The sequence below is a fragment of the Tympanuchus pallidicinctus genome, unplaced genomic scaffold (genome assembly GCF_026119805.1).
Source record: "Tympanuchus pallidicinctus isolate F22 unplaced genomic scaffold, pur_lepc_1.0 scaffold12, whole genome shotgun sequence".
NCBI classification, from domain to species: domain Eukaryota; kingdom Metazoa; phylum Chordata; class Aves; order Galliformes; family Phasianidae; genus Tympanuchus; species Tympanuchus pallidicinctus.
This window is the reverse complement of record NW_026294637.1, coordinates 12,130,646-12,153,823: the sequence shown is the minus strand read 5'-3', so window position 1 is coordinate 12,153,823 and position 23,178 is coordinate 12,130,646. Positions and strand designations below refer to the sequence as shown.

The following is a 23,178-nucleotide window of genomic DNA, read 5'->3' as shown; positions in this document are numbered from 1 at the left end:
ATAGATTAAAGGAAATGTTTTTCCAAGAGTTTCGACACTGTGACCATCCAGGGAAGGAATATTGTGTCTAATAGAAAAATGAGAATCTGGAAAAAATGAGATGGGGTTAAAGAATTTTATGAAGTCTAGTTTTGCATACTAAGAATTATGTGAATCTCCATTACCCTGCTCTTAACAGCTGCAGGCCAGGGGTAGGATTCAAGGGAGAGATTTGTAGTCTCCTTCCTAGTATAAGTAGAAAGATACAGCTGCATTAATAGATAAAAACACCAGGGCAGAAGAAAGCAGAGAATCTTCAAACTAAAATCAATATATTTGCAACAATATGCATTGCGTTGCTGCAAAGACGTGTGTCAAGTACAGAGAAACTACAATGATGGAACTGTCAGTTTTAGGACAGAACAACACTTGCTCGTTATGTGCTGATACCCGGTAATTATTCATGTCTTGTCTGGAGTATAATATTACAGCACATGTTGCTTTCACAACACTAACAAATGTCAAAAACATGGGAACAAAACTTAATGGCAAGCACTAAATTTTGATATTAAAACACAATATCTGAGCTTGTGTGCTATCAAAATTCATGGTCCTTTGGAAAACACTGAGTGACCACCCAGCCAAAGAATATACTACAAGTATGGAACAGAGATTCCATTTCTCAGTAACATTTTTGTTATTGGTAATTTTAGTGAATATATGAGGAGATAGAAGATAAAGTATGTTATCCAAATGAGAATAACTTTTAGACTATATTAATCTATGGTGGTATGTCAGGTTTAGTCTATAAAATAATTCCAGAAATGAAATAAAAATAGTCAAGCAATTTGCTGGTTTTGAAGTCCCAGACCAACCACTTCAGATTTTAGTGCTATATAAAAGTATTTCAGTGCTGTACAAGGAGACGCTGTTGTTATGGGTTTGATCCATTATTCTTCCCAGGAGATTTCTGGAGAGACTTCTGCTTTGAAATTATAACCCATATCAGAGTCACTTTAAAGCCAAAAGAAAGTTCTCCTTGTAAAGTGTCATTTGTCTGTCAGATTAAGTGTTCCCAATCAATGCCTCTGCAATACAGATTGTATTGGAGTAACTTGTGTGCTCTTGAAAAAAAGTGTCAATACTTATTCTGCAGGTGAGTATGAGGAAAGGAACTCAGACATTTGGCCAGAATAGTATTACAAACACCTGACACATAAGCTGAAACCCCCATCATACTAAGCTGGCTATTCCAATTCCTGATAGAAATCTAAGGCCAGATACAAGAATAATAAATAATACTTTATAATTAATGTCATATTGTCATTTGACCAAAGGAGTACTGAATTCTAGCTCATGGTTTTAGATGCTGTTCCAGAGTATGTGGCAGTAAGCATCATAATCATCATCACTATCACTATTAGCATCAAGCATTTTTCAAAAAGTCTGTAAAAACTTTATCTAGTTAGCATTCTAAACACAGCTCATGAAAGGTACAAAGGATTATGGCTCCTTTTGAACGGACAGTCAAATTATGACAAAGATATGTTAAACATCTTGCTCTTCAATTACAATTCAGATATTTCAATGCTTTACTCAATTTAGAGGATCTCAGTTCATTTCCTACAATACCAACAATTTTTTTTTATGGCCTTTTTTGAGATTCTCACAGCTTGCAATGAGTACCGAATCAATTATCAATACATCTACAGTTGGAAAAGACTATCTTTCAGCATAAGATCTCAGCAAAATCTTAAATAACTGCAATCTTATAATTTGCTCTCTTTATTGTTTTCATTGTGTCTGAAGCATCAGTTCTCTCTCTTTTTTTTAAATGTCCTCTGATGTGCAAAAAGATATACATATATATATAGTAAAGGAGAATGGCATAAATTCATAAGATTGAAAAAATGTAGGATGAGATTCCAGATACTTATGATATCAAATAGCCAAAAGGCTGTCAAAGTATTTTCCGTAGCCAGTAAATCTCAAGACACCCTGGAAATCTGTTGGTCTAATTCACTTAAATTAAAAAAAAAAAAATAATGAAAAAATTGATGTTTAAGTGATAGAATAGAACAGTTTAGTTGGAAGTGACCTTTAAAGATCATGAAGTCCAACTACCTGACCACTTCAGGGCTAATCAAACAGTTAAATCATATTACTTGGAGGCATTATCCAAATGCCTCTTGAACACTGACAAGCATGGAACTTCAAACATGTCACTAGGAAACCCGTTCCACAGTTTTGCCATTCTCACAATAGATAAATACTTCCTTATATCCAGTCAACCTCCACTGCTGCAGCTTTGTGACATTCCCATGTGTACTGCCACGGGTTTCCAGGGAAAAGAGACCAGCACCTCCCTGTCTGCTTCCCTTTCTCAGGACTAAACAAATGCAGTACTTTTTTCCAGACTAAACAAATGAAGTATCCTCAGACTCTTATAAGCCACAAGGAGATTCAGGACACTGAAAAATTAGGAATTAATACAAAAAGAACTTAATACTACCATGAAATTAAATACCAGATGGAGAACTATCTAGTAATTTTATGTCAAGAGACGATCACTGGGCTGATTTGGAAACTGTGACAAGTCATTCCTGAAGGATAAAGGAAATCAACATTTTCTATCTTCTCTTCCAGTCCTTTAAAAAGCATGGATATAACATCATGAAACATGGACATGTCCCCAATGGCAACCTTGTATTCCCACAGAAAATCTTCTGATTTTAGAGACATTGTAGATAAAATCAGAATATGCTTCAAAATGCAAGTTTTAAGTTATAGTCAAAATAAATAAATAAATCAACATATCTTTCAATTTCTACCAAGACATTTACTGCAACAGCTTTTATATCTTATGTTGCTGACAGCTAGCAACGTCTTTATTTGTGCACTATCGATCAGACTAATTAAGGCAATATAACTTGCATTGCACAAGAAGGTAACAAGCCCCTTCCACCTTAGGGACTAATACAAAAACAGCAAGATTAGAATCAATTCTGATTTAATATTGCAGCTACTGTTAGAAAGGTGCATCTTGTTGAATAAGAGAACTCTAATGAACATAGCACTGATTTTTTTAAACCTAATTTAAAACAAGGTATTGATCTTACAGAGCTTATGATGGCAATTTGTTTCTATGGTGTATATTACCAGTAGCTACACATAAAAAAACCCCAAACAAACAACACAACAACAACAACAAGAAAAACAAATCAATTAACCAGACAAAAAAGCCCCCAAACAAAAAAACTCCACAAGTTTAGGGGCCAATATGTCCTGGTGATTATGGGATGTCCAAAATGATGATGATGTTAAAAGCATCCACAATGACAGGACGCTCAAAAACTATTGTGTGCTGATGTGAAGACCAGGATCCTTCAGGTGTGTCAATTTTTTTTGGTCTGCAGTTTGTCTTCTACAGGTTTAATCTTTTAAAACTAAATTGTTCACTGTTTCCAGAATTATTATCACAAAAATCTAGCAGTTCTTTTTTAAAATTTTTGTAGGTTCTCATCCAACATATTTGTAAAGATTGTAAAAAGGCAATATGGCTCTCTGAAGTATTACTTCCATTTTTGTGCTGAGTGTTGGCAATAGTCAGTGAGCCAGTAAAAAATTGGGGTGAGGTTTGCTTCAAAGAAGTGAAATGTACAAAAAAAAAAAAAAAGTTAATATTACACAATGTTTTTAGCTAAGCTTTAAGTAGTACAGGAATGGATGCATCTCATTCCAACTTCAAGTTTGTTGCACCTAGAAAAGCAGTTCAGCTGTTATCAGTTTGTAAGCAGTGGGAAAGGTGGAGCAGGAAGAATTGTGATCAACATGTAAATACTAACTCAAGGTGTTGTGCCATATCCAAGTAAAGGATTACCAGTTTTGAGTGATAGTAAGATCTTAGCCCCTCCACAGATGGGTTTCAACATGAATACTCAGAATCAGCTCCTGTATCCTTGAAAAACACAAAGTAAAATATGACCAAACTGGAGGTCACATGAACACAAATACAAAAGGTATCACACTGTAATCTTATTGACTTGCTTATAGTTTCCCAATCTTAGAGACTGGAGAAAAAGATTTTTAAAAGGGGGCTATTTTATCTGAATTCCAGTCCCAGAGGAGTTCCTGTATTACTGTTTGGTAAGAAAAAGATCTAATTTACTCATACTTTTGTGTTTTTATTACTGAAAGCACATTACTATGACTACAATGAATATCACACTACTGTTTCCTTTATTTTTGCCCTGACATTTCTTATATCTTGAGTCGAAACAAGGAGTTATCTCATACAATAAATTCCTCTGGATGTTGCCATTTGCAATGCAAAGTAGATAATATACTGATGCTACAGAATTTTGTTACTGACCAGCAACATTCAATACATTCCAAGGACAAAAATAACATTCACAGTTTCTGGCTAGATCCTAAGCCATGGAAAATCAACATGCCTTCACTAGTATCTGATGATTTGGCCCTTCACTTCAAGAAATATCTGATCGTACAGATAAAATAACAGTGTCAAGTACTGCAAAGTGTTAGCTGTCCACAAAATACTCACTCTGCAAACAGTCAGCATTTAGGAGGTCTTGGCACTTTTCATGACATTTAACACCACATTCTGTGCATCTCATTCCTTGCCTGGCTATGCCCCAAAGTAGACCTTCACATTCGTAACAATATGTAGGAGTTGTTGCTGTCCAAACTTCAAAGTTATGAGGTGTAGTTGATGAAATTGGGTAGATCAAGGCCTGCAATGTCTTCTTGAAAACATGTATTTTCTGTTGAGTGAGAAAAATATATCAGGACTTGAGCTGAAATACTGCTTCATGCAAGTGAACTGAAGTTAAACTGTATGTTTTAAGTATATGTTATTACATTTACAATGTCATAGACATTGAAGTATGAACTTATCTCTGAAATAATAATTTTCTCATTTTATTCTTCCTTTATTGTTATTGACTCTTTTTACCTAATAAACTAGAATGGTTCATACTCTTAAAAATATACACCCACTTTTTTGGACTTCTTCTTTGGCTTAGCAGCCATGTTCAGTTCTAGCAGGAGAACAGTCAGTTATTTACTGATAAGAATTTACAAACAATCTAAATCAGCTCCACAGTGCTTAACGAGCTAAAAACTAGAAAAAAAAAGAAAAAGAAAAAATAGTCACTGAGAAACAGTGGCCTGATTTACTTGTTCAAGGTTTTCCAGCCACACAGATCCGCCACTTTTTTTTTTTCCTTTCAAATCCAATTGATTTGTTGAAGATGAGAAAAACTCAGCAGTATATAAGTAGAAACTGGACTCCAACACAAATATGACCGGTTCTTTTTTTCATTAAATGTACAGGTGCCTGCTACAAATGTTTTAGAAGCTCTAGACCTGTTAATTGTCTCTCTTAGTAAAAGATATTTCAGCCCAAGATATTTCAGAAAATCTGTTCTGCCATCACTTCATCTTCTGCAGATATAACCCAAGGCAGCCATATGCTGGCTGCAGGGCTGTATCAAACTAGGGAAAAGCACTTTGGAATGGGCATTATTTGTCAATGTGCTTTATCTCTACTTTTACAGCTCTGATAATAAGTATAAAAAAGGCAAGGTTAGATCAGAATACCAATTCAGGGGAATTAACTGAATTCAAAAGCTTGAGTTTAAGAAACCACAAATAGCTTTACCGTGGAGCTAGAGAAACAGAAAAAGAATTTAAACTAGAGCCAATGAAGTGCAACAATTATTCTGTGAACTGTGTATTTCTTCCCTAAGAAATGTTGTAGCTGCAGTTGTTTTCAATTGATTATACTCTGTTAAGTGCTCATTAACACTCATAATTTTAACATTTTCTCAGCGGTGGGAAGTGCATTTCAAGTACAAGGTATTACTCTCTCTAATAGTATGTTGACATGTTCTTGCACTTAATTCTTCTATTTATATGGCTACATCTCACCTCAAATGTGGGATAACGTGCTAAAAATAACTTATAAAAATATATCTGCATAATATTGCACATTCATAGCCATGAAACAATGAATTTACTGCCTTGCAATCATAAATCAGAACTTCATAGGTTCAAGCACTACAAGTAATAAATGCAAATGTTGTTAAGTAGCTTAGGCTACAAGAGCTCTGATTGACATTGCTAGTTAAGTACTAATAACAGCTTCTGTCCTGTGACATCAGACATTTCATTGATCCTAGCACCTGAGAACACTGTAAAACTAGGAAGACATGAACATACAGCAGAAATGACCAAAAGCTGCATTTTAACTTTAGCCTTTCCTAAAACATCAGCCATCTAATAACTCCTCAAAAAGCAAGCAAAGTCCACTTTGGTTCAGTTTGGAATACTCTAGCAAGGACTGAGGTAGCCACAAACCACCAAACTTCTCTGTACATGTATCCATCCCCACCTCCCATGGAGGCTGTGGAGACCAAAAAGAAAACTTCAAAAATGACCCAAAGTTAATTTATGCCACTTGCTGAGGAATTGTGTTTCTTGCGAATCAGAAGCCATCACATCTTTGAAGATTCATGTGTAGATCAATCTTACCCATCTGAACTCTGGTAATATCAGAATAAATCTTACGCTTTCACCCTGCTAACTTCACTGATCTTTTCATAAAATATAAATCATTTTGGAATTTTGCCAGCAACTTTCATCTGCTTCTGAAAGGGCAGCAGGTAATGAAATAGCACAGCTCAACAGCTGAACCAGCCTTGAAATAAACATCTGAAGGTAAATGATGTTTCCAGCTGAAAGACACAGTCTTTAGATGAGTTTTGCTGCTGAACATGATCTTTCCCTTTCTAATTATTGTTAATAAAACAAAGTATGGTTGTAAAGGAAAATTCTATTTATAATTTTGTTCAGAGGCTTTCTTTCCTAATACTCTGTTCTATTTTAAAGTATGTACCATGTGCATTCACTGAACTCTAAGCATGGTAACAGCACACTGAGGAGGATTCTCTATGTATCTGCTTACCTTTCCAAGTGATGTTTATTTTTGTTGTATTTTACTTCAGATGATTTATCAGTGACACCCATCATATTATTTTCACAAACTTGTTGCTCCATCTCTTTGCTCCTCTTTGCTCAGCAAAGTAATTAAATGGATGCTGAACAGCAAACATGTGCTTCAGTTTCACTTAAGTTAATACTTTGACAGTGTTTAAAAGGCCTTTGGATCAGTGCTTGAAAACACAATGTGTCAAGACTGATACACTCACTAATATGTTACATTAGAAGGATAGTGGTGTAAGGCAGCAAGGCTCAGCATTTATCCTCATCTATTGTTTTAAGTAAGTGACATTGGATCTTTTTAAAATAAAATATAAAATAAAAATTAGTTCCAGTAATTCCTATACTGAAGGCATTTTGATAATGATTTTCACCAGCCAAACAACCTGCTTTCGTTAGTGACACTAACATTCCCTCTGGAAAAAAGTTGAAAAGTAAAAAAACAAAACAAAACAAAACAACAGAAAAGTCATAATTAGAAGTATACTTTGCCTGAAGAGAACCTTCCTCCTTAAAGTTCAGCAGTAGATGCTGCTTCATCTGGTTTCATGGACATTATCTGAAGAGTTGTTTTATCTCTGAAAGTATCTTTTTTGTTTCTGTATCTTGTTCTACTTTGCTTTGATTGGGCCTTAGGGCACTGAGTTCTGCTCCCTATTTGCAGACTAAGCAGAAAAATATTAATTTTCACCTGCTTTCAATGTTGAAGCCAGTTTTATCTGTATCATTATATCTACTGTAGAACGAGCATGTCAGTATGTTTAGAGAGGGATAGCATAAGACTGATTTTTCTTATTCACCTATTCTGTGAGGTAACCTTTTATATTTTTCTTCTTAAACATTTCTGTTTCTAAATTATATTTGTAGTCTGTTTCTCCACTAATGCTTTAAAGATTTCTTAAGAAATTTCTATTTCTGAAACAATTTTTCATGTGGATTGGCTCAGACTGAAATTAAAAGAGAATAATGGCAAAAAGACAAATTCAGTATATTTTCCCTTTCAGTTTCTCCTATCTCCTATTTCTCCTATCATAGATCATAGTACGTTCCTGATTGACAGTAAGCAGTGCAGAAATCTTTGCACTGAGCTGTCCCCTGAGATTTTCTGTTGTTTTTTCTTTTTTTTTCTCCTGAATAGTACATCTTAATTCAGAATGTACAAGTGTATCTTGTTAGCAATTTATACTGGCTCCATTAATTTACACTTTCAGTCCCCTAGCATCTAAATATGACAGCTTTTGCATGAGGGCTGACACGTACGTGAGTAGTTGAACCTGAACTTACTGAAAAAAAATTGTAATATTCATGAATGATATCTGCTGCTTTGTAGATATTATTTAGTAAAACATATGAAATATCCTAGGGTCTTCCCACTGAACTCAGGTATTTCTGTGTCAGCTACAACACGGCTGGAAAAACTTTTCTTTTCCGCTGATTCCTAGACAGAAGTCTGTTTTCTACAACTTTCCCTCTGCTTCACACTGCTTCTTAAGATCCCACAGCAGTTTGTTCCATCAACCTTTCTTGCTATTTTGAGATTACAGAACAAAATGAATAATGTTTCCACTGAAAAATCATCTCAAACAACAGTTGCTTCCTCTCTCAACAATCCACCCCTGAGCATCAGCAAATCATTCCTTCACGATTACCATATAAGCATAAAAGTTTCACAACAAATCAGGGAGGACTGATGAATGTGCTTGCACTTGCACTGTGTGTTTCAGTATGCTTTTTCATTCTGCTATGGACATTAACAACAATAAGAGAAAAACTATTTTTTTTTTTTTTTTTTTTTCAGTGTAGGGTATGTTTTAGAAGATTCTATATGCATAAGGATTTTGAGGAACACAAAAGAAGCCTTTGTTCCTTCAAATTAGTAACTTCCCTTCTTAAGCATGATGAGCTCAGCCATATAAATTTGCAAGCAACACAATCAAAAAATTCCCTAAATATCATCTGTCTTGTTTTTGTTCAAAATAATTCTCTTCTGCAAAATCTAAGTGAAGTAAAAATTGGATAACAACACTTAGGTTTTACTACCTATGAGAACGTGATTTTTTCAAAAGGTAATCCAGGTAAGCTCTTGTATGAAGTAAAATCTTTGACTAGGATCACATTTTTTATTGATAAGAATTACATTAACAAAATTCAAAGAATGTCTGTCATCCATAAGGACTTAAAGAAGCCTGCACAGAAACACTGCAGAGTCATCTCACTCTTACTGACGGCGTGATCTCTTTAGATGTTAATAGCAGGCAGGTAAAAAGGATGGTGAAACTGGACACCCTAAAATTAAGAATTTCCACCAAACTATTTTGTGAAACAAAGGTTTTTTGCACAGTCATTTCTGACTGTCATGGATGCACGTCAGCAGAAGCAAACCTGGGAAGTAATTCAGCCATCACTGTGGGGTAGATTGCAGTATAGGGTTTACAATAACATTCAAAAACAAGTCTGGGTCAAAGAGTTGAATTTGTACAAACAATGGACTGTTTTCCCAGACTTCTTAGCAGAAGGTGACATAGAAATCCCCATATTTCATTCTCAATGTAAGGTTTTTATTTCAGAAGTTTTTCTACTCTTTTTTCCCCCCCATTTTTCAATACTTTCATGCTTTCTGCTAACTCTGGCAACAAAAAAGTAACATGTTATTTAAGGACAACTTTATTTTTCTGTTTTACACCTACAAATTTCTATGTTAAGAGAAACAGTGAATAACTTTTACAGGTATATTTTCACTGTATCATTCAGAATTCATAGGTCTTCTCTTAGCCTTCTCCTCTCCATGTAGAACAGACCTCTTTTGTTTGTTCTTTTCTTGCATGTGATTACATCTGCATTTTTTATGTCTTGATCATACTTTTTATGATTCTTAGCATTGTGTTTTGAGCTATGCAGTGGCTCTGCAGCAGCATAATGAATCCTAGGATATTCCTGTTCATTTCTATCAATTCTTAACATTGTTTGTTTGACTTGCCTTTGGTACTAAATTATCTTTTCAGACACGTATCTCTAACCACAACAAGATATATTTTTTATGGTGCTGATAATAGTAATAGACAAACTACATGATTGAACAGCTAATTACATTTCTTTCCTCATGTGTTACTTTTCAACCAGAGACACCAAATTCTATAGCCTCACCATTTAATGTTCTGAATTTTCCATGCAATTCTTTGCATTTGGCTTCAGTTTTGAGGATCAGAATTTCTAAATGCGAAGGATTCTGAACAGCAGTTAGAGAGGGAAATGCAAATATCACAGCACATGGGGGCATTTGCAGAAGACAAATTGACAAATGACAATCAATTTCTGTCACAGTGGATCAGATAGTAAATAGAATAGAAAAATTCAGTTGTAGAGAACCTTCAAAGACCTTCTAGTCCAACTTCCCAACTTCTTTAGGGATATCTAAACATTAAAGCATGTTATCAAGTGCATTATTCAAATGACTTTTGAACACAGGCGTGGTTGAACACAACCACCTCTCTCAAAATCCTGCTCCAGTGTTTGACTACCTTCAAAGTAAGCAACTTTTTCCTAATGGTCAATTTGAAACTCCATTGGTGCAGCTTTGTGCCATTAAGGTCCCCAGAAGTCCATGCACAATTAAGGAAATGCACATGCAGGCAGTTTTACCCCGTTTAAGAATGAAATAATTTCTAAGAAGCTCTGACCAAAAACACCTCCATTATTTCAATGAATTAAACCTGCCACTGAAAGCACTTACCATTTCCTCATTGTTTATTGATGTCCGGATGAGCATGGCCATAGAAATACCAGATTTTCGAGCTGCAAGCGTCTGTAAAACGCAAATGAAAAACAGTTAAAAATTATACTGCAACATAAACTTTGGAATCTAATGGAAGGTAAGCAGATTAGATTATGCTAAACTAATCATATTTAAGCATAGCTGCAGGAGTTACAGACACTTTTAGCTAATGTTTGTAGTGCACAACTTCTGAGTTTTCAGTACACAGTGGAAGCGTGCTTCACATCATCACTGTTTCTTTCAGCAGTGCCTAGCTGAGCTGCCAGTTCTAATATAAAACCTGTTAACCTGTTATACAGGGTTTCTGACTCCATGGTTTTTTTTTTTTTTTCCCCCTAAACCACAGGCTGTCACTTTTTCTGCTTTACCAGTCAAGTCAAGTAAAAAGATAGGCATCCTGCCCTAATTTGGAAACTGCCTGTGCTTGCAGCAACATGGGAGATCGTTTTGCAAGTGTTACATTTCAGATTGTCACTCCAGATAATATCTTGTAATTCAGTCAGCACTTTTTTAAACAGCATAGATATGTATAAATTTCTATCTGCCTTAACTAAAAAAGTCTTAATGAAACCTAAAACTTTTTTCCTCATAGGCACATTCATTCATTCAGTGCTCTGAGTAGGTATCCGAACAAATACTCTGGTTATTTCTTCATAGGTTTAGTTAAGTTTAGCAGAAACTTAACTAAAGTTAAGTTAGTTAACTTTAACTAACTTTAACTAACTTAAGCTTAGGAGGAAAAAGGCTCGGACTCTATTCCCTTGATCACAAGACAAGTATATTAATATCTGCCGGTTCATTTCTGGTACAAAGATTATAACCTTGTTGTCCTATTATGATTAATATGGCATGTGTAGAACACCTTTTTTCTGCTAAACTGTTAATGAGTTAACTAAATCTATGATATTAAATTATTAAATTATTATCACTTTAGCCAGATCATTCTTAAGGACTAAAGAATTCTGCTTGTATGTCCATCTCTTGATTTTATTTCTGCAAATATGGCAAATCTTATCAGTTTGGGCCAGCAAGATCAAAAAAATTACAGGAGAGAAAACTCTCACCTTGCTTTTTCAGACTTTCTGTGACAATACCAAACTTTACAGTACCTAGATATCAAAGCGATGAACTCAAGCAAAACAGGATTATCAAGAGGAAAAGAAAATTTTTATAATGATTAGAAGTTAGGATTAAAAATAATGACTAATATTAAAGATAACTATCTCCCCAACACTCTTGAAGCATGTGTTTCTTCTCCAAGTCTTGGAAAGTAGCCATTTATATTTACTTCCCTGAAGTATATTGCTTCTACGGTTTTTATCTCTAATATTCATATCCCGTACACTCAGAAAGTGATTTGATCCTTTTAGTTCTAAAAGCACAGTGATACCCATTCTAGGGGCTATAGGACAGTGTGGACTACATGACAGGGCAGGAATATAAGAGGCATAAGAACATTAATCTTGAATATAGAGCAGTGAATCATACTATGTTGTGCTCTCAGCAATCTATCTGTTAATGTATGTGAGCCAGCAACACAGCAACAGTTACATGCTATTTTTCTGTAAGAAAATACTCAAATTAGGGAAATAATTTTGATCCTTTCACATGTCTGTGAGGTCTCAATCTCCAAGAGATGTGCCTGGAATCATGTAACTTACAGTTTTACTCTTTAATCAAAGTGTGCCTAAAATCACAGTACAGTGTCCTGTATGTCCTATACACAAACAGATTACTAGGTTGTTCTTAATGAAGTTTGCAATGCTGGGGCATAAAAGAAGATAGAGGATTTGTGAGAAAGCAGAAAAGTTAACAGCCATTATGGATTAAAAAGGGATTGTTTCTATTTATACATCTCTGTCAGAATTAAATACATCTTTAAGAGAAGGCAAACAAAATGTTTCTGTTCTCAAAGCTTTAGGTGGTAATAAATCAACAGCTAAAGTACAAAACTGAGATAGTTAGGTGACTTTTCTTAAGCAGGCAATGAAAGAAGAAAAGACTATTTTCCAAAGAGGGATGGAAAGATGCTGCCAGATTCACTTGTGGGAAATAAGGTGACAGATACAGAATGTACCAAAAAATATATATTTCACCATACCCTCCCCCAAATACAAGCAAGGATTAAAGGTTCCTATAGCTAGTCATTTCAAGCCTCCAGGGAAGAGGGCCAAATTGCCAGAATATCAGAAGAACAGGGTCAGAAACACTATTTTCCTTTGAAAGGAGATAACACTGTTTAGCAGTTTACAGTTGCTAACCCCATCAAATGGTTCAGATACCACGTCTCATGTGTATCATTATATGATAATTTGAGTTTAACAGAGTAAAAAATGTCTATGTAGGTACTATTTCATCATGAGAATATTGCCAGAATATATAAAGGAAAAAACCCAATGATCAAATAACCCAAAACAATAAGGTGGTTATAAAAGAGAACATAATCTATTTAATTTTTATATTCTTACAAATCCCTGCTACAGAATTTAAAATAGCTTATGCTCCCCTTTGCGCTCATGAATTTTACGCCTCCTAAAAAATTGTAACTACACTATCTTATGTATTACCTCTAAATTTGCCTTAGCAGATTAAATAAATAAATTAATAGACTAGAAATCATTCTACCAAATTCTTTGAAAATTGTAACTATAAGCACGAGAAGATTAGACTAAAGCTACAATTAAGTGTTAAATGAAAATTGTGTGGGTGAAAAAAGAGCCACCTGTCTTGACTAAACAGAAGAAAGCTGCGTTTTGAAAAGCTAAAGTAACAGGGAGGAAGAAGAAGGCAAGCTAACATTCGTCAGCTATTCACATATGTAGGCTGTGCCATGCAAAACTCATTCCTCTGTTTCTGAAATTGATTTCAATTTTGCTGCTCATCTTTTCCTTCACGAGCTTTTTCTTCAACAGAATCTATAGATCATTTGCACCAAGAATCAACATACTTACAACAAAATATTTGATAATGCTTTACAAATACTGTTTTTCTTTTTTAATGTAAAGCAGAAGCTATCCACTGGAGAAGAGTATCACAAAACTCCATTTTCAACATTTAAAAGCTGCACTATTTCATAACTGTGCCTGTTTGAGCAAGTAGAGGAAGTTCATTTCCCTAAAGATCTAGATTCCATTATTTGGAAAGGCAGACAGGAGCAGAAGATATTGTCTTAAGAAATTGTACACTATTTTGAAAATGTAGGTAATATGCTGAGAACGTGGAAACTATGCAGAGGAAGAGAAAGTGCAAAGGTAATAGGAGAAAAAGGAGGGACCTTTACAGACAAAAAAGTCAATGGAAAAAAAATATTTCCATGTGCAATTAATTAGTTGTCAGACTAAATTAAGCCATAACACTTAAGAGTCTATCTCTGGTGGGAAATATATATTTTACAAGAGAGAATAAATAATCCAATGGATTGAAACAAAAGTATTACAAATTAGGGAACACTTCTAACCTCTAGCCATTCAATAACGTTGTTCAGTTCCAGAGGGACATGACTGGGTTTCAAACAATCTTCCTACATTATCAGAAAGCATATTTGGATTACATAGATAAATGTGAACTTTACCTACTAATTTTAGCACATATGATGTGGAGGACAAGACATCTACATAAGAGATAATTTCACTTGGATTAAATGCTTGGTCATAAAATAGGTTCTCTATTTTCCAATAAATGGCCAGCATAAAGAAGGACATGCATGAAATTCCTGAGACCTATTATATGTTAGAATATTTATCAGTATAAAAGCACTTACCATTGCCTGAAAAATCCAGACATGATAGGAAAGAAATAAGAGCACATTAATAATTTGCCTGATTTATTATAAAATATCAAATGATATCTATCCCATTCACTGTCAGAAGAGAATAGCACTCATTTCAAGCAGTATTATTTTTATGTCTCTGAAATAGTCATAAGTGAACATAAAGACCATTTACAATGTATCACATCCTAGAAAGACTCAAGAATTTACTAAATTAAATGAGTTATTTTCAAATAAAACTAATGAAACCTCAAAGCTGAAAAGGAGTTTGCTTGTAATGCATGTATTTTCAAATATAAATAATATCTCAATATTTCACCCTAGATCTGAAATAAGTTTACCAAGTTATGAGAAACTTATTTTAGATTTACAGCGGCAAAAACTGAGATGTACTATGAGTTGTTGTTTTAAAATAACATACAGCTAGATAACACATTGTTAAAAGGCAATTATATGTTCATAATTATTGAATTCCAGAATAAGTTGCAGTTTTACGAATCTTACTTCCAGTCAGAATTACAAGATGGAATTTCTCCAGGAATAATTATCCTTGAATGACTGGACACCAAAACAGTGAACAGTATCTGTAATTATATTAGAACAATCAAATGCAAGTTTTATTCCATTTTTACACAATGCCATTTTTAAATTCCATTTTGATGTTTTCGATTACGTTTTTCAAAGACAAGGAGATTCAAGATTCTGATACCCTAGCTCATAATGAGAAAAATTTCTGTAAATACTTCCAACAATTAAAAATAAAGAAAAGTGCTTTATTTATTTATAAAGATATTACTTATAAATGCATTCCAATGCAGCTGTAGATTACACTTGTGTAACACAAATTGCAATACAGTAGCCACTGTAAAAAAGATGGTTTCAATGATTACAGGCTCTGCTATGCCACAAATTTTAACTTTCGATTGATTTCAGAAAGAATTCTACTCTAAGACTGTTGCTATGCTTTCTTGTTGCCTTGCAGATTGCATGATATCTCAGAGCAGATTAACTGAGAGAGTGAGAAAAAACTAAGCAATAACTTGGGAAAGGATGAAGACAAACATTTATAATTTACTTTAGCTGACTCTCCTTCATTTCTCTACCATGAGTAACTGGTTTGAGAGCTGGCTGCTGCAGAGACTAAATATCTATTTTATGGAATTATGAATTCTGTACTTCAGAAAATCAAAAAAGGAAATGTGAATGGCACTTAAAGTTCTTCAGCTCAGAGAGATATTACTAAATTTTGTTTAGACTATAAGTCAAAATAAATCTTAAAGCAACTTCCATTCCTTTCTACTTTCTGAAATGTATTTGCCTAGATTATTATTGCCTACAGTGACTGCTAAAATAACATATCCATCTTGCACTGAAAACGTCTTTAAAACATTCATACTGAAGTCAGTGTTACGTTTTAAGAAGAATGTTTTTCCTCTTTCAGTATCATAATAAATCAATCAGTCAATAGCTCAAGCACTCAAGAACAGCCTTTTCACATAAGCTAGTTCAACGTTAAAATTAGTTATTATTTCAAAACATGCACATTGCATGACTCCACAACCATTACTTGAACATTCACTGAGATACTCAAGACTACAGTCTAACAACTACAGTATACAGTACTCAGACTACAGTATAACAAACATAACATTGACTTTTCCTAGTCTCAATCCATTCTCTCAAGATAGTTCTTCCCAAAAAAGCAATCAATTGTAGACAGATATGCACCTCGCACAACAGTAATTAAAAGTAAGATCTAGAGGAAGAGAAAAAAGAATGGACACTTTCATGTTATCAGAAGTCACTTACCACATCTCGAACAATGGGGAAAGATTTCTTTCTGCGAAGGTCTGGCATACTGTCAATTCCATATAGTCCACGGCCAGATCTGTAGGAGATGAAAATGTGAATAAAAATCTAGAGCTTAAATGCTTACATTCTTAAGTTGTGCATACACTATCAGTGTGCGTAGTTAAAATTAGATTACTTCCTATAGCTGGAAACTGGTAATTCTTATGAACATTAATGTTTAGCAAGCAGTCTTTACAAAAGAGAGACCAATAATTTCCCCAACACTAACAAATAGTTGACACAATTGTCAGCGACTTATCTTGTTGAGAACCCTATAACCAGAAGAGAATTCAGAATGTTCTTTCAGAACAGTTCTGCTCTAAATTGTTGTTAGTATCTGTAATAGTTCATCACAAGAACTTAAGTTTTTGTTTTAAAGTAGCCTGGTGATTAGAAAATATATCTATTTGCCTTATAAGGGAATCAAGGCTGAAGTTGTACCGTTTCAGTCATATTTTGGTGTTAGAATGTCACATTATTGGTCAACAGTGCAGTAAAGAATGGATGACTACCATCTGCCTTCCTACCAATGGTCTTGCAGTGGATTAATATCTTTTACCTGAGCTATTGCTTCACAGTCTTTAGTCTGGAACCATTTCCCCTTTCTTACATATTGTTCAAAACACAGCAATGCATTCAGCTCACACCAATAATCATCAGTTAAGCTATCTTTCTATGCAATCAACTGGTTTCACTTCAAATCCACCAGACACAGGACAACAAAAAACTGATTATTCTAGTCTTACCAACCCAAGGTTCTCCTACTTGGACATAATATTTTTTCTTTACTACTATTATTATTATTTTTATTAAACTAAATTGGAAAATGGAGAATTCTGAAGTCCAAAATGCCACCCAAGGGCCAAGAGTATGAAGAGTAGAGAAAAGCATAAATAAATTTTTAATGGAAGCAGAGTGCAGTTCTGGAGTAAGATTTTGTAAGGAACTGGATCTACCTTATTCTTGGTGTCACATGACATTTTAAAATAAATTAGATCATGCCTATCTGTACTTAGGTTATGAAGAAAAAATTTCCCCAGAGATAAAAGCTTTCAATAAGATTGTGATAGAGGCTAAAGTCAGTCACGTGAATGACTTCAAAACATTAGAATAAATCCTTTTCACTTAGTCACAGCAGCAACAACAATATCCCATTCAAGTCTGATGCTGCCAGCTTTCATCAGGTCCACGCTGTTCATTCAAGTGAAATTATTCTTTCTTCTTTATTGCTGATAAACATAGGACTGGAAAGCTATAATCAAAGCATCTAAAATGAACTCTGATGAAAACAATATCTTCCAATAAAATCTGATTTTTTCTCTGAGACTGGCAATTTTATACAGATACACATCCTGGTAGTGAAACACGTAATACCTTCTGTTGTGTAACTGGTAAGTAGCCTGTCTGGGGGAAGATGATGACAGATGATATGTATGTTTATGTAAACAGATATCATTTTTCGTTGATGAGAATTTGCTCAAATGTATTTTCCTTTCAGAACATATAAACAGAGAAATTAGCTACTAGACTATAATTGGAAACTGTATCTCTGTATGTTATCCTCTGTAGTATACTTGATACATTTAATTGTCTAGAAGCAGCTTTGGGTGAACTGGGAGGCTGGAACCACATCCCACATCATCTCGATGTAGCATTTTGATTCACCTTATATTTACTAAATGGTTCTCAGAAATAGAAATTCTCACTTTTTTACTTTAACATCCGTAACCCATACAGAAAATAATATGAAGCAATTCTATTCGAAGTGACATTCATCTGAATATCTTGATTCAGCTGGGATACAGTAATATGTATTATAAAGATCAAACAGTCAGTTGGTAAGAGGAACTTCACTGACAGTGAAAATGAATGCAAACTCATTTCCTTGGAAACCAGCATTTGTTAGAACCAGGCATATGCTTAATATTTCATAATTTTAGTGAAGAAATAACAATTTCTGGAGTCATAGGGAGCATAGATTATGGGATTTTAAAGCTATTTACTTTTACCCTAAAGAATCATTATGACTGAAATCCCAGAGAAGCAGTCTCTAATTCTAATTTCCATCTATGACCCTCGAATTGAGTAGAAGAAAAATAACCCTGACAGTATACAGGAACATGCAAGTTATTGTCTGCTAGTGCAAAGATGTGTATCACCTTGAGGGAACAAAATACCCATCTTTAAGTAAATGTTTGCTAGCCAGTAAAGATTATGCTGAAGGCAAGTGCAAGGGCAATGTTTAAAACAAAGAGAAACAGGCTAAAACTATAAAAAAGAAGAGCTATAGTTAAAAATATGACATACAGTGCCTGTACAATACCAAACTTGTTTTAATTATCTTTGAAAAAATATGTCACTAAGCAGAAGACATTCAAGGGTTGCTCTGAAAGTAATGTCTCTTATTTTGTTATGTTGACTCGTGGCATCAGAGGCAGATGGTGGTGGTATGGCAGTAGAGGTTGAACCTTCCCACCCTTTGTTGCTGTGAGGCAAATGACAGCCGAGGGACAGTCTGACAGAACGGTGTGTAACGTGGAAGTGCAGAGGAAGCAAAGGAGTGGAAATGAATTCCTTCATGCAGAAAAAATTGGGACTCACTGACATTCATTTATACTTGCTGAATGTTTATGAAGATGAAACAGTGGATGTGAGCATGGCAAGGCAGTGTGTGGTGCATTTCATCAGTGATGACAGTGTGAAAAACAAGCCATGTTCTTGACAGCCATGCACAGCTGTCACACCAAGAAATTAAGAGCACCCCAATCAGCTCATCTGTCCAAATGAGCTAGCGGTTGTGACTGGTAAAAGAATAGTGTTTTGTAGCTAAGAATTTGCTCTATCAAACCATGTTATTATTCTCTTTGTACCAGTTGTAGTTTCCATGGAAATAAATAGGAGGCATTACTTTCAGTGTGACCTACATAGATAATGTGTGAAACAGGTACTAAGTCGGCGTGGAAGATTAGCAGAATTCTTACCTATGTATTTGCAGAACCAATAGAGAGAATCTCTGTTGAATTTTTTTTTTTCTTATTATTCTTTATGTATTTTATTTATTAACACCTAAAAATTGCAGTCTTTGAAGAGTTCCTCTAGTTTTCTTACATCTTACTTCTCTCTCTGCAGTGCTTTCTGGAGTAATTCTGTATATATAACCTCTTGATTCTTGCCTCTCTCCTTCATTTTGGTGTACACTTATATTCCCCTTGCAAATTCTGGTTAAACAAGTACTCACCACTTCTTCATTGTTAAAACAAAACAACAACAACAAAACCCAACAAAACAATAAGCATCTCAAAGTTGTTCTGGTTGTCTTATACTGAAAACATTATAACTGAACTCCATTCATATTATTTAGCTAGTTCTGAGACATATCGGCCTTAATAAAAAGGCCATCAAAGGTATAAGAAGGCAATGAAAAACTCACAGACATTGAGGTTGATTTTATTCTAGGCTATAAATCACTTTTACAAAGAATTCTCATTTTCTGTACATTCTTAAGAGCTTCTGAAATGAACTGAGCTGGTAAACAGAAACTGCTGCACACATTCCCCGTCCTCTTAAATCAGAATCATTAAGGTTGGAAAAGGCTTCTAAGATCATCTAACACAACTACCCACCTACCACCAATAATTGCCCACTACACTGTGTCCCTTGGTACCATCTTTACACTTTACTTGAAACAGTTTCTTGAGACAGTTGAGCTATTGGAAAAAATAGTGTTGCTTGTAAAGGAGTTCCAACTTTATTTCCTCCTGTTATGCTTCTAGTCACATAACAGCAAGCTGATGCTGGCAGATTTTGGGCAATGCAGCCTCAAAGTAGCAAGACTTCAAATTGTAAACCCTTTTCCTTTCCTCTCTCTGCACTATGGGGGAAAAAAAAAAAAAAAGCAACACAAAATCCAAAAAACCACAAACCAATGCAAAACCTAAACCTAAAAGCAAACAAACATACAAACAAAACTCAACCAACTACAATTATTTCCCAACTTCACACACATTTGCATCTAGTGGCATCCAAATTAAAGCTTTGCCAATAAACTGAAGAAAATTTATTTTTACACCAAATGCTGGGTTAGAAAGTCCTTAATGGAACAGTTAAGCAAAAAATAAGGAGAATTCAGTAAATCTGAAGAGCACTGAAAATATTTGGAATCTGGGAGGTTGAGAGTTCTGAATGGGTGTGATTGACAAAGCACGATTTACCTGAGAGTTAAGATGAAGGGTGAAATGCAAGTAGAGAGCAACAGAGACGATATCTGAGACAGGATAAGAGCAAAATCTTGAAAATAAAGAGGAAGACTTTAACAAGATTTGGCAGTGGCTAGTAAGCGGGCTATAAGAGACTTGAACATCAGAGTAATTCTAAACAAATCATTCTTGGCAGTAAAATTTGAAAAAAAAATCTTGGAAAGATAAGAAGAAGGAAGTAGTTTTAATGACTTCAAGCTATTACTAAAATTCTTCAGATAAACAAGGAAGAGTTCATATCCAGTTCATATCCATTTGAGTAATTTGGACATTTCTTTTTAAAAATACATTATTCTGGATTGCCGTCTTATTCTTCTAATGCACTGTATAAGGTGACTTTTTTTTTTTTTTTTTTTTTTTTTTTTTGCACAAAAAATTCCAAAATTTTAGGCACATCAAAATTCCAAAAAAGCATCCCATTTATGTTCCTAGAATTCCTTCTGGTTACAAGTGCAAAAAATAGTAATCCCTTCTGTGTATAAGTTCAGTGGACAAAAAACTTATCCAGAGTACAGGAGAGTTCATTTTAACCTTACAAACATCACAATGTTCCAAAGCAGTATCCTAATTCTTATCCTACAAATCTGGGAGACCATCTGTTTCTCCCATATCTCCTACTGATGCACCTCCACCATTCTGTAAGAAAGGAAAAGGGATTCATGGACTGCTTATGATTTTCTTCTATATTTTCACACCAGGAGTCTTTGATTTATGAGTTTTGATCTTAGAATTCTTTCCTCTTAAGAACATAAAGATCAAGGTAGATCCCCCCAAATTCACCTTCCAGACACGTCCATAAATCTCAGCAGAAGCATGAGGCAATTAAAAGAACATTCTGAAGTTGTGAAAATTGAACATACATGAGATTCTCAGGGCTCTATTATTTGCCAATGCTTTATACACATGACGAGTTTTATTCATTCTTATGCTAGAAAAGGCTACTTTGGAGAAGAAATGGCTCTAAATTCACTCCCATCTCTTATTCTGCTCTGTAACACAAAACCTGATTAAAACCAAGGCCCTTACCGAACTTCCTTTACTGATCACTAAGGACTAGCCTATAGCAAAGAAAAGAAATGCTTGAAATTCAATAATGAATAATAGTATTTCCCAGGAGAAAAATTATGTCTGAATTAAGAATGCTGATGATGTTGCCAAAGTAAGAAACAGATGACACAGACTTTGAGGGAACAGTAAGAATGATAATGTGACTTGACAGAATCAAGACTGATGGTTTCATAGGACATGGAGATTTTGTTATGAGTGGTGTAATTCATGCTTAATCAGTCATCAATTTGCCATAATTCAAATCCTCTTCTCTTTAAATCACTTGCTTTTCTCCCCACTCTGTATTTTTTCTCCTTCTGCTAATCTTTTCATTACGATTTCTCAAATTCAGCTAAGCAAAAATATCTGCATCTGATTTCCTTTCTGTGCATCTATGCAATGTTGAAAATATTTGCATAAAAGTTAAAAATGATGAAGATATTCACACCTCATTATTTCTAAAAATTATTTCAAACAATCAGTTCCATTTTCATCTGAAAAATACTAAAGATGTTTTAGTGTAGGAACACCATCTCCTCCGACAGCACTGGTGCAGTACTGCAGCTACCAGAAGTATATGTATTCTATCAACAGGTTCTGCAATTTCTTTGCAACTCTTATAATTTCTTAAACATGGGAATGTCAGAGAGTTGCATATATTTAAGAAATTATAAGAGTATACTTCATATCTGAATACTATTAAAAGACTCAAGAAACTACCCTGAACTTAGGGAAAAGCAATTTTGAAAGGAAAATATCTGCATTTTAAGCAATGAATCAGTGACAAGACAAACACAGAACATAAGAATGAATATCAGATGACAACTTTTTCTGTTTCTTCTTTGCCCAACATTTAGCCATTGCATAGTAAAGATCATAAAAAAAAAGTTGAGATTCTAACAACTTCCACTGGTTTCAGTTTCTAATATTGAAAAGGTGATTATGTGTACTTCATAGCTTTTATTTCTGTGTGTACTTTAACCCTAATTATGCCATGAGTTCATATTGACCCCACAAAATTATCTTGTTCTTTTATTGCTGTGAGACAAAGTGTAATCTAAAAAAGTCTTATATCTAACTTTTATAATTTATTTGGGTTTGTCAGAAAATGCAAGCATAGTGCATAGCAAGTGTTGCCATAGCCAACACATTACTGAAGGAGAAGAGTAACCATTTATATGCAGAATCATCTGTGCACCATTAGCAAATTTCAGAATGAATTAGGCCATCTGGTAAAACGATCAGCCTCTGACATTACCATCTCCCCTCACTTCACTTTTCTGGCTGAAGTCAGTGGGAAGGAAAAAAACGAATTACAGCTAAGGCTACAGCCAGTTATGCTAGCAGTGAACAGGTTGAGGGATGCTAGCATTTAGGATTCATTTTTCAATGCAGGAGTAGAACGGGAAGTATAATTAAAGGAGAGCCACTGCAGTGACTCTTCTCCTGAATGAGAAGTTAAATGAAAATTCTATCATCAT

At 34.5% G+C, this 23,178-nt stretch overlaps 1 protein-coding gene across 2 annotated transcripts in view; it reads right to left on the bottom strand.

Moving 5' to 3' along the window:
- Positions 1-23,178, bottom strand: part of UNC13C (unc-13 homolog C) — a 122,419-nt gene that overhangs the window by 81,010 nt on the left and 18,231 nt on the right. For both annotated transcript variants that reach the window (XM_052671584.1, XM_052671585.1), the window contains exons 4-6: positions 16,353-16,431; positions 10,733-10,804; positions 4,544-4,763 (exon numbers count right to left, since the gene is read on the bottom strand). In XM_052671584.1, coding sequence (XP_052527544.1) covers positions 4,544-4,763; positions 10,733-10,804; positions 16,353-16,431 — 371 coding nt within the window. The remainder of the gene's footprint in view (positions 1-4,543; positions 4,764-10,732; positions 10,805-16,352; positions 16,432-23,178) is intronic.